Below are 17,524 nucleotides of genomic sequence, written 5' to 3' on the forward strand. Positions count from 1 at the left end.
ATAACCAGAGAGTAGTCTAAAGCTCTAGATCTAGATCGGTACATCTGGCAATCAGACTATGTAGCCTTAGATTCATACTGCTTGTTTTTCCAGTAATATTCCAAAAGAATAGGTCTTTATGCTCTGGACGTTGAGGCAAGGTGGCCGTTTAGTCCCACAGATTATCAAGGATAATCTGTTCTTCGGTACCAACTGTATACATACTTCTGAACCCAAAAGGTTCAATTTTTTCTTTTATGTATGCCAGAGGCATATCTACAAATTTGTTCTTCATATATTCTTGTATCATCTTTGCTTTGTAACTGAGCTTTTAATATGGTTATTTCATCCTCTAGGATTTCTAAAATTGATATAAGAAGAATGAAGTTATGGTTCTTTAAACAAACGAGACATACAAATACATGATATTGAGCTTTTTATGGTCTTCCGTAAAACCTATGGTTTGATGTTACTTATCATTATGAAAAATTAATTATATTAATATGCATAACTATTTGGATATGTTTAGTAACTAGAAATTATTTTCGAGTGCTTAAATGTGACATCTGAACTTTTGTGACAGGAGTGTTTGCTGAGAATTTTGGGTTCGAAAACAATAGTTTATGTTACCCACCAAGTAGAATTTTTACGTTATGCTGATCTTATCCTGGTGAGAAATATGTCATCTTTCTTCTCAGACTTTATGCCTTTCAGCCTGTTTTGAGATGATTATTTACTTTCTCTTGTTTGGTAGGTTATGAGAGATGGAAGGATTACTCAAGCAGGAAAGTACGAAGAGATTCTTAGTTCAGGAACTGACTTTATGGAATTAGTGGGTGCACATAAGAAAGCTTTGGCTGGCCTTAATTTTGTCGAGCATGAAGTTGCTTTGGATAATTTAGTTAATGGTGAGAAAGATGGTAGTATATTGTGTAATAAGAAGTCTAATCAAGATGATGAGGAAAGGGAACTCGAAAATTGCAAAACAGAAAAATTGTTTGTGCCAAAAGAGCAACTTGTCCAAGAAGAAAAGAGAGAAATGGGTGGAGTTAGTCTTTCAGTTTACTGGAAGTATATTACCATTGCATATAAAGGAGCTTTTGTACCATTGATATTGGTGTCACAGATTCTTTTTCAGCTTCTCCTAATAGTCAGTAGTTACTGGATGGTATTGTCTGCTCCCATTTCAGAGGATGTGAGACCTCAAGTTAGAGGATCCACTCTCATCTTTGTCTATGTTGCTTTGACCCTTGGAAGCTCTCTTTGTGTACTTATAAGGTCCATGCTCATTGTAACGGTTGGATATAAGACAACTACTCTGCTCTTCAACAAAATGCATTTATGCATTTTTCGTGCTCCCATGTCATTTTTTGATTCTACTCCGAGTGGAAGGATTCTAAATCGGGTTGGTAAATATGCTTAATTATTCTTGGAGATCCAAATGATTTTGTTTGATCATTATAAAAGTTAATATTATTATAAATTTTAAATAAACTCTATTTTTGTATACAGGCATCTATAGATCAAAGTCAAGTTGATACCGCTGTTCCACATCAAATTGAAGAACTTGTTATCTCAATCATAGAATTCTTAGGAACTACTGCAGTAATGTCACAAGTTGCATGGAAAATGTTAATAGTTTTTATTCCGATGACCGTGACATGCATTTGGTACCAGGTAATTCTACAACCACTTTCACTTTTCATGATTAAAATTTCGAGATAAGCCTAGCCATGTTTTTCCTATGGTTAATATGCTATTATGCAAGTTGTTTCAAGCTTTGGTTTTTATTGGTGAATCCTAAATTCTCTTTGTTCATACCAAAATTGATTTCATGGTGGATGCATAGATACCTGGATGTGAAAGTGATGATTTAAATCTTAATATTCATCTTGAATTTATAAGAATATACACAATAAATCCATTTTTCCAATCTCACAAATCATGTAAATTAATGCAAAGACTTAGTCTTTGCTTATCAATATTTTTAAGAAGAACGAACCAAACAAGACCAATGTTATCGAAGTGCACATAAGTCATAAAGTGACATGGTTGCTCTTTTGGTAAATGGATAAAACATTTTAGATATGTACAAATAAAAAAGTAACATTGCTTATTAGCTCCATTGGTCGTTCATTGGTTGGAACTCGTACTAAAAATAAGTTAATAATCAACAAAAGTTGAAAATAAATTAATTCTCATGGCTGTATTGCTTAAAAAAAAAAAAAAAAAAAAAAGAAGATAAATTAAAGGGTTGATCTATTTGAAACCTCCAACTTCAAATCTTTTTTTGTCGATCTCTTAGAGGGCCAATCCATCCTATCTTGGATTCCGAATTTATGCCCAAAAGGCTTAGCAGGTTAAGCGCAACAATGGCATCAGTCGCGATGTGTTTTCTAGCCTTGCCAACAATACATACCCCTTTGGTATCGTTAGCCCAGCACTTAGGGCTATCTTCTTGTTGCATTGCTTCCTGGTGGCAAGCCCTGCTTCTCATTCGCTAAAGCAAAACTATAAACTACATTCCATCGATTGGCTCAAAGACAAAAGGTGGATCGGTTCACTTCCACACCTCAAGCATCGTTGCAGTAGCCTAGCTCGAAGCTCCCCAACCCTCTAATGAAAAGAGGAATCCAATCGGCTCCAACTTGTGGGCTCCTGTAAAAGATGTGCCAATTATTTAGAAGGGCTAAATATGTGAATTTACAAGTTCCCTGATCCCTCAAATCACGCCCTCCAGATCCTCCCCTAGTGCTCCTTCCCAACCTCAACCCATCGCTATTCCAGCTGTTTGCATGATGACAAAGTTGTAAGGTGTGGCCATATCTTCTTCGTTCAACCTTGTTCATTCTCTCCCATAATTGAAGGGCATGAAAAACCACCTCCTGTATATACTCCAAAGGATAGTAGCGTAGTAAGATAGTCTTCAGGATCATTACTCGTTTTCTAGAGCTTGAGGCTAGTGATGGGTTTCAACTAGGTAATCGCATAATATGTTCCAACAGGCATGGAATTGAAATTGTGCTTTGTCCACCTAACCATTATAGATGAAGGTACACCCCTGATCTCCACAGAAAAATCATCGGGAACTAGTTCGATCCTCCACTCTGTGATGGCTGGCTCATGAATATTTATTCCACTCTTCTCCGGAAGTGGTGGTATGTTTTCCTGAAACATGTGATTGGTTCAGAGTTTTGGGCCCTTCTTTGATGCTGCACCTTGATTCCATCCCTTGTAATAAGCTCCTCCTTGTTCTCAATTGAATTGGTTTGTGTACTAGTTTAGGCATCTTTTTTTGTGATGTGGAACGAGTTTTGCTCTTAGGATTCTATAATGATCGAACCACGTTCTTGCTATTGGTCATAACAGGATAACGGTAGTAAATCAAGAAAAGAGAATGGAAGAGAAGATGACACACTAGAGACGAGTATGGCAGTTGCCAGTTGTCGTCGATGCTTGATTTATCCGTCTGTGAATAGAGGAAGAAAAGGGTGTAGATTTATATCGGGTATTATTGTATATAATTAATTAAATGAAAAGTTTGCAGAACAAGAGACTTAGAGAAATTATTTAGACATTCCAAAGTGAATATAGGTTCTCCCAGGATGGTTGATCATTTTTTGGAGTGTATTGCTCAAAGTATCAGGTATGTTATAGTAGCAATTGGAATGTGTTGGTTTTACCTTTCACTCGATCTGAAGATTGTGAAGATATGGAGGATAATATGATAATAGTAGAATCCTCCCTCCACTCTCCTCATGCTTCTTTGGTGGTGAAGCAAGAGGTGGTCGTCGAATTGAAAGTTGCAGTTTTGGAGGCAGTCGAGTTTGGGAGAGGGGTCATGATGAAGCTGCTGTTGCTGGTTGTAGTTGAGGTTGTCATTGTCGATGTTGTTGGAAACACAAAGACTTCCATGTCCATGTTGCTCACTGGTTCACGGCATGTAAGAGCTTCTGCAAATATAAAACAAGGCGGGCAACAAAATTACATTAATGACCACATCTAAAAGAAGTTACTTAGCAGTCATAATTAAGAGATATTCTTATTGACACACCTCAAGTTGTTAATAATTTGTAACCTTAAAAAACTCTCGGGTCTTAACGTAAAGAACTGACAATCACTATAAGCAATATGACCGTGGACAAAGGAAAGAGGTTACAAGATTTTTTTTTTTTTGGAATAGCAAGAAACACTAGTAGAAAACTAATAGAGATTATAGAAATTTGAGTTTACCCCTAATATCGTCTCTACAGACTTTAGATCTTGACCTATTTGCTAATGCATGAGCTGGACAAACTGCATCTCAACCTTTCTTATATATACAAACAGACTCAAAGAGACCAAAATATGATACTATATTAAACAAAAGATGGAATAACTTCCATAAACATTTATGATAGTTCTCCTTCCCTAACCAAAGCACCGACCAAGAAGAATCAGTCCATACCTCTATGCATTTGATTTCTTGTCCTGCTGCTTCACGTAGTCCTTGTTCAATGGCCTTCCCTTCTGCTTCTTCTGGGATTCATTTGTAACAAGGACTGAGTAACCATCTAGTGGAGACTCTGAAGAGGTTACAGGCGTTTGTTGTAACCAGGTCGATTACAAACATATATTTTCCAATATAATGATAAATTGGGAAACTATTTAAGTAAGCTCTAAATAATAAATACTTCGCAATAACTAAATATTATGAATTAAAGAAAATTTTCTATTGAAAGGCTAAGAGTTATACTGGTCCAACAATTTTGGGTCATATGAAGGCTACTGTAGTCAAACCGACCATTAGATAGATCATGGATGTTCCATGTTTGAATTAATTTTTTAAGTTATTGATCAAATCTCCATTATGTGACTCACCATGTTTGGACTTCGACTCTTGTACTTTCAAGGGTTGAATTGAAGTTGCCCAAAGTGGCGAAAGTTGAATTCTTCAGTGTTCATGGCTTAAATTTGAAAGATGGATAGTTTAACAACCCACATCGACAATATTTGAGCCCCAATGAAATTCCATGTGGCAGATATTTGGGTAGTTAAGAGAAGCCTATCTAGTTGGTCGACCTAAGAATCAATGCGGCATTATTAATCAGTTGATCATTTTCAATGGGAAATTATTTTTCTTCATTCCTTCCTTTTCATCTCTCTTTGTCACTTACTTCTTTTTTCCATCTTTTTTTCCTAAGTGAAGTGCTTGTGCTACGCTCTATGCTAAGCATGCAAAAGCATTGCACTTAGCCTAGGTACATACACTACGTTTTTGTGCTAAATTGTGCACTCATGTGCTTTTTGCGAAAACAATAAGGCCATAATGTCCAGTGCATCATTAGCAAATCTAGATTTTGTAAAAAATGGATATGGATACATGCACTTGTTATTTAATATGAAATTGGATAATATAATTAAAACTTAGGTTAAAAAAAAAAAAGAGCATATACTACACAATTTCGTATTTAGTTATGATCATGTTCAATAAACATTTAATTAAAGAATTTGGTTAAAGGAATTTCAAGATACAGCCAGCATACTAATAATGTATTTAATTCAATCAACATCTAATAAAATAAAATTTAGGAACCATTCAAAAGAGAACAGTTCAATAACATAAAATAGAATGAAATATTTTCCTATGGTTTCATCCATGATAATGATATCATTGTTAACCAACTAAATGTAAGCAGCTCACATTAAGAAATTTGTCATAAAAAAGACCTATAATATTTATGCAATAAAGATACATTCATTAAACTTTTTATTTTTTTAATTTTTTTTAAATTTTTTTAAATTTTTTATTTTTTTTATTTTTTTATGTTGTACCTAATTTTCTTTTTTATGAACCTTGACTTGTAGCAATATTATACATCCGCAGCACGAGAACTATCACGGTTGGCTAGAGTATGTCAATCACCAATTATACAACATTTTTCTGAATCTTGTTTAGGTTCAACAACAATAAGGTGCTTTGATCAAGAAGAGAGGTTTATGAACACAAACTTCAAGCTCGTGGATGCATACTCTCGGCCCAAATTTCATTTCTCTGGTGCAATGGAGTGGTTATGTTTCCGCATGGATATGTTGGCATCCATCACATATGTTGTATCTTTGGTTTTCTTGATCCAACTGCCAAAGGAAGTACTTAGTCCTGGTAAAAAAAATTGAATATAAGATCTTATAAAAGATTCATTTTTTTGGCAATTATGATTGATTGATTGATTGATTTTATATAAAAGCATGATCTTTAATTTATTTTGAGTTCTTTTCTATGTTGAAGGTGTTGCGGGTTTAGCAGTCACATATGGGCTTGGTTTCAGTTTGCATGGGGTCGTATGGGATCTTAACCGTCTTGAGAATAAAATTATATCTGTTGAGAGAATATTGCAGTACGCTTACATCCCAAGTGAACCCCCTCTGTTGGTAGAAGAAAATAGGTTAGATCGTGAGTGGCCATCACAAGGGAATATTGATGTTGTTGACCTGCAGGTAGCCCCAATCTATATTCTCATGTCTGTGTCTCCTTATTTCATTGTTTTATGGAATAGTCCCTCTGAAGTATAATATTGGTGGATAATTATTCTTGTTCATATGGAATTTTATTAAGCTTTATGATTTGATCATTTAATATGTATGTAGGTCCGGTATGCTCCACACCTTCCTCTTATCTTGCGAGATCTGACGTTCACTTTTCCTGGAGGGATGAAGATTGGCATCGTCGGGCGAACAGGAAGTGGTAAATCAACTCTCGTACAGGCTATTTTCCGCATGCTTGAACCTGAAGCTGGTCAAATTATGATAGATGGTATCAACATCTCCAAGATTGGCCTTCATGACTTGCGGTCAAGATTGAGCATTATGCCGCAAGACCCAACAATGTTTGAGGGGAGTTTAAGAAGTAATATTGATCCGCTTGAAGAGTACACTGATGAACAGATTTGGAAGGTTAGATTTTTTTCATTTAATGAAAAATCTTTAATCATTGATAGATAGGATGACATGGTCTCTGCTTACTGATGATTTGCGTATAAAACACATTACAGTTGACTGGCTGTAGCATGCATCTCTATGAACTCCTTTCTTGCGATCATCTTCTTTTTAATTTTTAAAAAATTTTGAAATTCTTTTTACTGAGATATTAACTCATTTCATTTGATGCATTGGTTCATCTTTGGACTAAGTTTTTTCTTAAGAGTAGTTGGGACTTGGGGAGTGAGTTGTTTTTCCTATCCTCTTTTCAATTTCACTTGGCACTCCACGTTTGTTCGTTTCATCTTTTGGTTAGCTCATTTTTAATAATCAATTCTTTGTCATATTAAATAATCAAAGAAGGTGATAAGGTGACATAAGCATTTTGTTGTATTAGGCTTTAGACAGATGCCAGCTTGGTGATAAAGTTAGAAAGATGGAAAAGAAGCTTGATTCCTCAGGTTGGTTTCTTCTCATATTCACTCTATAGCAAAGTTACTCAACATCAATTTATCTTTGCATAAGTGCACAATCCTTCCAAAATATTTATTGTCTGACATATTTAACTTCTAATGCACAACCTAACCTCCCATCCCCAACCCTCCTTCCAACAAGAAGTAGGGTAAGAGGTATTAATGAAAACAAGATCATGAGTAGCCAATCCAAATTTATATTTTGGTTGTCACAGTGACTGAGAATGGAGAGAATTGGAGCATGGGTCAAAGGCAACTAGTTTGTTTAGGGAGAGTATTACTCAAGAGGAGCAAAGTGTTAGTACTCGATGAAGCTACTGCATCAGTGGATACTGCGACTGACTATTTAATTCAAAAAACGCTTAGGCAATGCTTCTCAGGGTCTACCGTCATTACAATTGCACATAGGATAACATCAATTCTTGATGTCGATAGGGTTCTCTTTCTTGATAATGGTTAGTAGCTAGTTATTTATCCAACCCAATCGAATGGGTTCCATTGAGTTTGGTAATACGTCTTCTTATCTTTTTTTGGTGTTTGCCTAATTGACATTTTTCTTTTTGTCTTAAGCAGGCCTTGTATTAGAGTATGATTCCCCAGCGAAATTGCTTGAGATCAAGTCCTCATCATTTGCAAAGCTTGTTAAAGAGTATTCTGGAAGATGAAGTTCCTAGTTTTTTGAGGGCTAAGTGAGTTTTGAAGGTTCAAATGTAAGTAGGATGCATTAGGTTGCTAAACTAGTGAGTTTAAAGTTTCAAATCTAAGCAGGCTGCATCAGATTGGGGTGCATTTCTATTTTCAGTATGACAAAAATGTGTTATGAGGCTGCTTGTAATCATTTGAGTTGGCATTGGTGTTCAGTTCTAGTATTGGAGTTATAAAAGAAGATGAGAGGTTAAAATAAAATCATTTTCTTTATACATGTCTATAAACTTGTGGAGAAGCTTTATTAGCCCCACGACATTTGTAGACTGCCATAAATTTCTATGAGGTAGCACATTAGATAGAGATGAAATTTAGTAGACAAGTAGAGCCCAAGGTCCTTTGTTTACATCATCATGTTATAGCCAAAATGGAGCTGGCCAGGTGACAAAATAAATCTTTCAAAATCTAAAAATAAATACAAAATTTTTGGGGGGAATACACATGAATTTGATAAAAATACAAAATGAAATGGAGAGCTGAAAAATATAGTGAATGTGCTAATATATTGGAGGGAATACGCTTGAATCTGAGACTAAAATTTGACATGTGGCCGATATGATTAAAATTGCCATATCACTTTTCCATGTGGAAAAACTCGATGTCTTTCTATTGGTACCCTCTATAGTTTGCTAGGCAAAAAACTTTTTCTTCTTAAAACATTAAAAATTTCTATTTCGACATTAGACGTCTTAATTTATTTACTACCAAAATTTCCTTGTATAACAACTCTATTTTCTTTTCTATGCCAAAACTGTTTTCATCAATTTCTGCTATGATTAAATTTCCAAGTTTCCTCTCCTCTAAAAGTTTTCCTTCCATTTTCATGGACTCTATTTCCAGAGTCTATAGTGGTTCCTAGAGCCAATCACATGGGAGGTTATTTTGACCACAAAAATGTATGGCTTAGGTTATTCGTAAAAAATATATATTCTAATTAATTAGATCTTCAGGGCATCGACTTTTTGATTGATATGTCTTTATTTCAGAAAAATTCTGACATCTAAAATTTTTGGTAAGTTTGGAATGTGAAGAATTAAGGGATTTATAACCTTTTAGAAAGGGATGGTTTGAGACTTTTGGGTCCTTTTTGTTGATCATGCTTTTCTGGAGTCTCTTGTCAATATTTTCATTCACTGTCACCTTTTTGGGTAGTAAATAGTTGTTGAGTTCACATAATTTTGGATTATGAATACGTTATTGTTTTAGTGGGTGTAATTGTAAAATTGAATTTAATAATTTTGATTTTATCTAAGTCTCCTATAGGAACATATTTTGGACAGTAATTGTAAACATATTTTGGACAGTAATTGTTCTTCTTGGGTGCATACGGCTCCACCAATTGGAGTAAAATGTGAATTTTGTTATGGGTAAAATTGGTTGGACATAGAGTTGAGATGCCTTGGGGAAGGTTTCGATACCCATTATCAGACCTTATCTTACCTATATGGTGAGGTCTATCCCGTTTTGTGTCTTATTGGTTCATCTTCAGCCACTCGTGACGATTTAAGAGGATTTAAATCTAAGATGTTTTTATCCAATAACGCAAACTGATTCAGACCAATTTGTCCTTTCCTGATGTTTAACTAGTACATGGAAAATTATTTGAAGAGGTGGCATTAGCTGTTGTCCTCAGGGTAGAGGTGGACAATACTAGGAGTTGGGTTCTCTCCATAATTTCTGGTCTAGTTCTTGAAGCTTTTCTTTGACTATGATGGTTAAGATTTGGCAAGATAAGAAAATGATTTATGAAAATACAAAAAAAAAATGAGGGCTTACAAAAAACCCCCACCCCCAACCCCCTACTTTTTGTTTATACTAGAAAATTTTTCCTCTATATAAATTGAAACACCCCTCTTCATGCATCAAACCCTTTTCATTCAGAGTAAGGCATAGATCTAATCGTTTCACTTTTGGTTTAGATTCAACCATGGCACAGCCCATTTTGTTGCTTGGACTTCTAATAGTAGCATACTTTAGCGTAAGGAAAATGATGGTTTCCATTATTCATTCATAGAACAGGGTTATTGCTTGTTCCTGTTTTATCTCTCTCATATAATTTTTTTTTTAAAATATTATTTTTCCAATGAAAATTGCAGGGTTCTCAAGCTGAAAATGCCTTCTTACAGTACTGGGAAGAAAAGATTGGTTTTCCACAACCTCCACATTGGTTAGCTGCAAAGGCATCTCCATTAAGCCTCCATCAGGTGGCAGTCTTTATGAAACTTATAAAGAAAAATGAGTTGGCTTACCACCTACATTCATTCTGTAGGCATGCTAATATTGCTTGTTCTACAAATGCATTGGTGAAGAAGGCAATGTATAACATAACTTTTCCACCGTTAGCCCGGTGGAATCCTGCCAAAGTGAAATATGATGACCTTGATGAAAAGCCCCTCTCGATTTCCAGCCAAGGGGGGTTGCCATATTTCCGAGAGTCAATGGTGAAAGAGGGAGGTTTTATAGCTGTTCCTGATCTAAGGGATACAATATCATTTAAATCATTCTTGCCGCGATCCTTGGCATCAAAAATTCCTTTTTCCTCTACCCAGATCAAGGAATTAAAGAAGATTTTTGGTGTAATAGATGAATCAAACATGGATGAGTATATTCAAGACACAATCAAGGTATGTGAGCAGAGCCCCATTCAAGGTGAACAGTGCACCTGTGCAATTTCTGCCGAAGATCTCATCGATTTTGTTGTTGAGAAATTAGGGCACCATGTACTTGTATGGAGTACTGAGAGCGTTGAAGGATCATATGAGAATGTAACTATTGAGACGGTGAAACTCATCTATGGAAACCTCTCTGAACCACCAGTCTTGTGTCATAGTCAGCCATTTCCATTTCAAGTCTATTATTGCCATGTTTTACCAAAAGTAAAAGTATTTGCTGTTGATATACATGCCCAGAAGAAAGTGAATCATGCAATCATGGCATGCCACTATGATACTTCAACTTGGAATCCAAACCATCTTGCTTTTAAGTTTCTGGGTTTCGGCCCTGGCTTAATTGAAGTTTGTCATTGGATAAATGAGAATGGAGTGCTATGGACAAAGATGATTGGTTGAGCAGCATTTTAAATATTTGATTGTACTCTAGTTCTCTTGTTTTTAGTTACATGTTACTGCATATGGTATTTATATGATAAATACTAACCTATTTTTGCTTCTTATTATGTTTTTCAAGTTTTAATTATAATTTTGTTCTTTAATTGTTCCCTATAATAGATGAAACCTGAAATCAAAAGAAAATGTTTGTCCTGTGAAGCCTTTAGAAAGACATGCTCAGTCCATCAAGAAAAGGCCATATAAAAGAAATTTTTAAGCTAGTCTCTTACTTTCTTCAAACATCCTAGAATTGTCTTCTTCCATGTTTTCCAAATGATGAAAAAGGCAACCTTCTAGTGATGAAACTCACAATGACATGATGGTCCATGGGATAACTAGAATGTATGTTAATATAAAAAGATCTATACAATTCCAATGCACAAGAGGACTGACACGCATCAAGGAATTCAGTTAGTCCATGAGATTATTGCCTCTCCAGATCAGTCCATGCAAAATACTGGTGAAGATTAGCCCTTGCTAAAGCCTTCAGCCTTTCAACGGCTCTTTGGAATAAACCCAATTACGTAAATGATAGAATTCAAGACATCATATCTCCGACACAGGTAGTATGGTGCACATTTTAGTCAATAATGTCCTTGATCCTTTTTAAGAAACTATTGACTTGGTAAAATTGTATTCAATTGTGACTGTCTGTGGCAAGTTTGACAATTACCAAGCATTTTAAGGACCAAGAATCACTAAGAATTATGGGAAGGGTTACTGTTGCACATCTTTCTGTGGCTTGTTTTAAATTTTATTATAATTACTTATCCTTCAGTCTACTATTTATAGTGAATTACATTTAGGGTTTGTGAAAGATGTTTCACAGGAAATATTCTTGTTATAGCTTCATACATTCAGATATAAGGTTTTTTATTCCACAACATTCCAAAATCTGAAGTCAGAATTTAGAGTTTTAAAGTAGGAAGTCAACTCTCTCTTTTTTTCCTTTTGGGTGGGGGGAGGGTTGAGACCCTAATCAGTGTACTCGGTGAGAAACAAACCCTGTGAAAGCCTGTTTGGTTCCTATTTGCTGCCCTCCCTGAGATGAGATCCTTGGTTAACACTGAATTATGCTGGGAATGTGTTTTGTCAAACTGTTTTACGCTAAATGTGAGAAGTTTTCCTTTACCGCACAATCAAACGGTTGCGAGACCCTCTCCCCCTCGACTAGCTCAGATGGGCCACAGTGAGTGGAATCCCATTCAAGGTGGCCTTAGGGAAACCGATCTGTAAAATTATATCTGAAGTCAAACCTTTCCATATGGTGAGCTTTTACACCCACAAAACTTATGAGTAATAAATTTTTTTTTTTGGTAATAACACCAATTAGAATTCGCATGTGGTAGATCATATGATAAAATGAACTTATTGCCAAGCCTGGCTAATTATCTCACTCATATTTGCATACATCAATACACTACCAACTAAAATTTGGTGAGCTACAAGGGAACACTCGAATGTGACTTTGTGGGTTGAGGATATGATTGAGTTCGGCCATAGCTGATCCAAAAAGAGTCCTACCTACTTGTATGATTAGAATTTGCCAATGGGTTTATCTAATTGAAATATGTTTTTGGCCACCCTTTATCTTATATTATATTCTTCAAATCGTTGTTGTGAGGCCGTCATTATTATTATTATTTTATTTTTGTCTAGTTGGGGATGGGGTGGGGGTTGATCACTCTCGAACCTACTGTGATCAGGGCAGCAGTCAGGGGTTCAGGAAATTAGAAAAAGCTTACCTGACCTAGTCTTAGTCATTTTGATTGTAACAAGTCGGCCATTTTTATGGGTAGCTCACGTCAGAAGACAGTATGCATCTATCTCTTATCTAGGTTCTCAGTCAATCTGTTATCGTCCTGCCCAAACAATGGACAAAGTCGTTGTTGAAGTTTCGACGACTTGTTCCTTTCACTATTGTTTTTTGACGATGTTGTAGCTTATATTATACTTTTCATATTGTTGTCACAAGGCCAACGTTATTTTCCTTGTTTTTTAGATGGGAGGGAAAGGTATTTTTTGGTATCCTTTCAACTTATATTATACTCTTCATATTGTTGTTTCGAAGTCAACATCATTGTTGTTATTATTATTATTATTATTATTTTAAATTGTTGAGGCAGGTAATGTGGATATAGAGCGCAAGTGTGTATCAACAATCGTACACAAAGCATAAGTTCTGCATATTCTAATTTTTTTATCTTTTTTTTTTTTTGTCAGAGCGAAGAAGTTACATAAGGCTTCGTTTGTTTCAGCGTAAAATATTACATGTAAAATTTTACTTGTTGAAATATTTTCAGTTTTTGCTTCTAAGAGGTAAAATATGTTGTAAAATGTCACTATAAAAATTTTCAATATTTATTTGTCATCTATTTTACGGGGTAAAATGATTTAATATAATTATATAAGATGCCATTATAAATTTGAATTAGGCAACACATGTTAAATAATTGTAAAAATCATGTATCAACAAAAAAGTTCTTATTTATTAGTCAACTATAAAATTTGTGTTTCCTTATGAACTTTTATCGAAGATTATAACCATTATTTTATTGTTGAGACTTATAATATGCATATGAAGCACACATGATCGAATGCCAAAGAGAGGTTTCTTAGAGAAACACTATGACCAATTTGAGTGGCCCGTTAGATAATGGAGCTTTGGTATTTGATATAACGTGATTTGTTATTCCACATTGACTATGGCCCGTTATTTCTTTTCACATTCCCTGTAAGACTACTTGTATTGAATTCTTCAAACGATAAGCCCGCAGAACATGAAGCTATTGAATTTTTAATTACATCATGATGTTTCCAAGAAAAAGCATGACACCAAAAAAAAAAAAAAAAATCTTCCCATATCACTACATCTCAATGGGAAAGGACATGACATACTCAAAACAACTCATCTTTGCCATGGCCATCATGTATCCTTCTCATTCATTATCCCTCCATAAGCCTTGAAAGCTGCCTAGGTTTACAAAATGGATAACCAGAGTCATTTCATAAAAGAATTTGCCTCCTAAAACTTTCCTGGTGCTTTAAACCCTGCCTGCATCCAATGAATTTCCAATATTCTAAACATATTTTTGAAATTTTAGCAAACATTATTCAGTTCAAAGAATTCTATCTCAAGCATATCTCCTGCATTTTTTAGGTAAAAGGTCATTTGTATTAAAAAGGAAAAATAAGGGAAGAAGAATGTACAGAGCGGAGTTTAACTGAGAACTCCAGAGACAAAGAAACTGAAAATAAAAAGCGATAACCACCCCTCCACTTTCGGCATTGCCATCAGTAGAGAAAGAGGAAGAATGCTCAAAAAGCACTCAGCCATAGAAGAAAAACTAAGACAAAGCCCTTCCTAACTCCCCACCTTCGGCATTGCCATTAGCAGGAAGGAAGGAAGACCTAGAAGCTCAAGTAAAGTGGAACCGAGGTCTTCATCGGACATCCACATGCAGTTCAACATGAAACAAAAAACCATGCATTAATCATTGCAAACAAAATATGGATCATGCGCTTGAAATATCAATGTAAAACTCCAGGGCATCTCTCACCGCACACTTCCTCTTCAAACTGACACCATGACTACAAAGAAGCAATTCTTTAAAAAAAAAAAAAAATTACAAAAAAGTCCATAACAGTGACTGCAATAGCAGACAAAAATTTAATGCTCTGCTATTGTCAGCAAGAGATTCACAAACTCATTCAAATTCAACATAATTGCTATGGTATTATTGAGAACCTTTACTTTTGGACATAAAAGATGATCTCTCCATCCAAATATTTACTTCGAAGTAACCACTATGAAATTGGACAACACATTGAATAAAATTTATAAGTCTTTAGCAGCAGTCTGAAAACCACCAAGGTACTAAGAAGAAACAACTATACTCATGTTTCATGAACCCAAGATGTATTCCATCTCTTGCACACCAACCTGCAGCCTCAAAACCTTCTTAATGCCCAGTACAGTGTGCAAGAGATGGAATATACCGCAAACCCATGTTAAACCAAACAAATGAAGCCATGAGAAGAAAATAATTTCAAGAGATCAGGTCCCTTTTCCACCCATTACCACCTCCAACAATGTTTCTTTTTATGAGTTTAGATAGAGATGGAATATACCACAAACCCATGTTAAACCAAACAAATGAGGCCATTAGAAGAAAATAATTTAAAGAGATCAGGTCCCTTTCCCACCCATTACCACCTCCAACAATGCTTCTTTCTATGAGTTTAGGTTTGAAACTGCTTAAAGATGAAAATTTATACATGCGATGGACTTGACTTGGGAAACCATTAGAATATAGTAAGGTAGGCTACTAGACTTCATGCCTGATCATGTGGTTCCTCTGTTTTCTGATTGAGAAATTTGGGGAAAACCACATGCTGACCTGCGAAGTGGGAGGAGGACAAAGTGGAACTACTCCCAATACCCAGCAAGGTGGAGTTGGAGCTGGGTATCTTTCCATGTTCTCTTTCATATTTTTTGTTTCCAATTTTATGGTTTGGGCATCTCACACCTAACATTCCATTGGGAGGATGGAAGTTGTTCCAAAGAAGAGCCAAGAGTTACAGTGTTGTCAAGGTTTAAATCTATTTGGTCCAGCAACAAAAACCGAACCACATCTGGGTAGAGCCCATTGGTAGAAATCTAACCTAAGAGAGACAGGGGCCATTTATCTCCCCACTAAGACAATAAATGGGAGGTTTGGGTAGGTCGAGTTTTGCCACCACTTCATAGTTCTCACACATTAAAAGATCAAAAGATTGTGCATCGGCCCCTAAAATTACTTCCCCGAAAGAGTGACAAAGCACACACCATAGAAATGATCCGAACAGAAGTACTTGGTCTTTTCATAAACAATAAAATGCGGAGCATAGCTGCAGCACCAGGACTTGATAAAAAAACAATGATACTTAAGTAACCTAAGCAAGAAATATTAGATTGTGCAACAAGATATCTAAATGCCAAGAACCAACTCTTAGGATGGTACGATATGCACCTCCCATGTTTAATATGGATTCTAATGTTAAAGATGGTCCAATTAAATCAAATTATCAACATACCTTTAGTCTTTAATTTAATTTTGGGCAATCCAAGGCACCTGAGACTGAGGATTGTAAGCACTCTCACAATTAGAAGCATTGAATGCAAGGAAATGAGAGGAGTTGTGACACCAGAGTTGAAGGATTAGTCACTTGCTTACCTATAAGCACAACAACAATTTACTATTGAACCAAATGTAAAACTGAAATTCACTCACAATCAACCTTCTAGATTGCTTTTTATAGTCTCTGCTACAAGTTACTCTCCATAAGATCAAGGTTTAACATGTTGTTTCGTCCTACAATGGACTAAGGTTTATGGTGCCAACGAAATGAAGAGAAGGTGATATGGTCCATGCCACTGATTTCTTCTTGAGTAAGAAGAAGCTAATTCACATAACGTAGATGCTGCTCATCTCCTTCCTTCACTGCCATTAAAAATATAGATTTACGGAATGGCTTTGTTGGCTCCCATCAAAGTAACTCACAAATTAATAGAAATTAAGATCATAAAAGAAGAACCCAATGAATCAAAATAAAAACGATGCTACATCTTATCTAAAACTCTTCAAGTGAGTGAATTGGATGAAAGCAAGGAAACAGAAGATAAGACCAAACTAAATCTAGGGTTTTAGAAAAAGAAGGGGAAACTAAGGAGATGAAGATCAACTACCAGTTTCAAAATCCCATTACTACACTATGTTGCCTCAGTGACTTGTAGAGATCCACCAACTCGTCTCCAACCTCAAATCATGCTCAATCGACTTGTAGAGGCGATTCGCTATGAACTTAAGACTTCTCGCTAAGAACAAATAGGAAAATCGCCCCAATATGGCTCTAGTTGGCTCCATTAAACCACTCAGGTCTATCTTATAGTTGCAGGACACTCCAGATTCAAGAGTATGGTGTAGATACGATTATTAACCTCTCTTTGGGCGACGAGAACAAGGACCTGATCACGTCTTCGAAAGTGATAAACCACTCGTCAAAGCATTCAAGACCGAAACAACGGCCATTGCCGAAACCTACCACGGTGGTTGTTGCGGCCATGGTCGTCGCTGAAAGTTGTAGAGAGAGTTTAGGCCAGAGTTTGTCGAATAGATAGGGCCTCGGGGAGTCGGGTGAAGTATCGAGGTCGACTTTCAGGTTTTTGGCCATTTACGGGGAACATTTTCCTTACAAATTTGAGGTGAAATTTTACAAAGCCTTTTCCGGAAAAGGGAGAGTGTCGTGTGAAATTAATTTTAC

The 17,524-nt window shown here is 35.8% G+C and overlaps 2 protein-coding genes across 4 annotated transcripts in view; both read left to right on the plus strand.

Annotated features, from left to right (window-relative positions):
* Positions 1-8,331, plus strand: part of LOC122057667 (ABC transporter C family member 3-like) — a 33,851-nt gene extending 25,520 nt beyond the window's left edge. Inside the window, exons 4-12 of one of the 3 annotated variants that reach the window (XM_042619859.1) lie at positions 563-649; positions 734-1,384; positions 1,492-1,656; positions 5,827-6,121; positions 6,248-6,456; positions 6,607-6,912; positions 7,334-7,397; positions 7,625-7,864; positions 7,980-8,331. In XM_042619859.1, the coding sequence (XP_042475793.1) occupies positions 563-649; positions 734-1,384; positions 1,492-1,656; positions 5,827-6,121; positions 6,248-6,456; positions 6,607-6,912; positions 7,334-7,397; positions 7,625-7,864; positions 7,980-8,074 (2,112 nt within the window). In that variant the 3' untranslated portion in view covers positions 8,075-8,331. The remainder of the gene's footprint in view (positions 1-562; positions 650-733; positions 1,385-1,491; positions 1,657-5,826; positions 6,122-6,247; positions 6,457-6,606; positions 6,913-7,333; positions 7,398-7,624; positions 7,865-7,979) is intronic. The other 2 variants (XM_042619860.1, XM_042619861.1) reach the window with 2 other exon arrangements.
* Positions 8,332-9,994: 1,663 nt separating this feature from the next.
* LOC122057671 (polygalacturonase non-catalytic subunit AroGP2-like) lies at positions 9,995-11,284 on the plus strand. The gene is made up of 2 exons (XM_042619864.1): positions 9,995-10,092; positions 10,211-11,284. Exons 1-2 carry the CDS (start codon positions 10,042-10,044, stop codon positions 11,180-11,182), a joined length of 1,023 nt encoding a protein of 340 aa, XP_042475798.1. The 5' UTR covers positions 9,995-10,041; the 3' UTR covers positions 11,183-11,284.
* The last annotated feature ends 6,240 nt before the right edge of the window (positions 11,285-17,524 follow it).

This window comes from Macadamia integrifolia, chromosome 12, assembly GCF_013358625.1.
Source record: "Macadamia integrifolia cultivar HAES 741 chromosome 12, SCU_Mint_v3, whole genome shotgun sequence".
Lineage (NCBI taxonomy): Eukaryota > Viridiplantae > Streptophyta > Magnoliopsida > Proteales > Proteaceae > Macadamia > Macadamia integrifolia.

Bases quoted from the DNA above. Each gene is read 5' to 3' on its own strand.
- LOC122057671 (XM_042619864.1), top strand. From the start codon at position 10,042: ATGGCACAGCCCATTTTGTTGCTTGGACTTCTAATAGTAGCATACTTT. The intron at 10,093-10,210 runs GTAAGGAAAATG...TGAAAATTGCAG, and splicing joins TAATAGTAGCATACTTTAGC to GGTTCTCAAGCTGAAAATGC.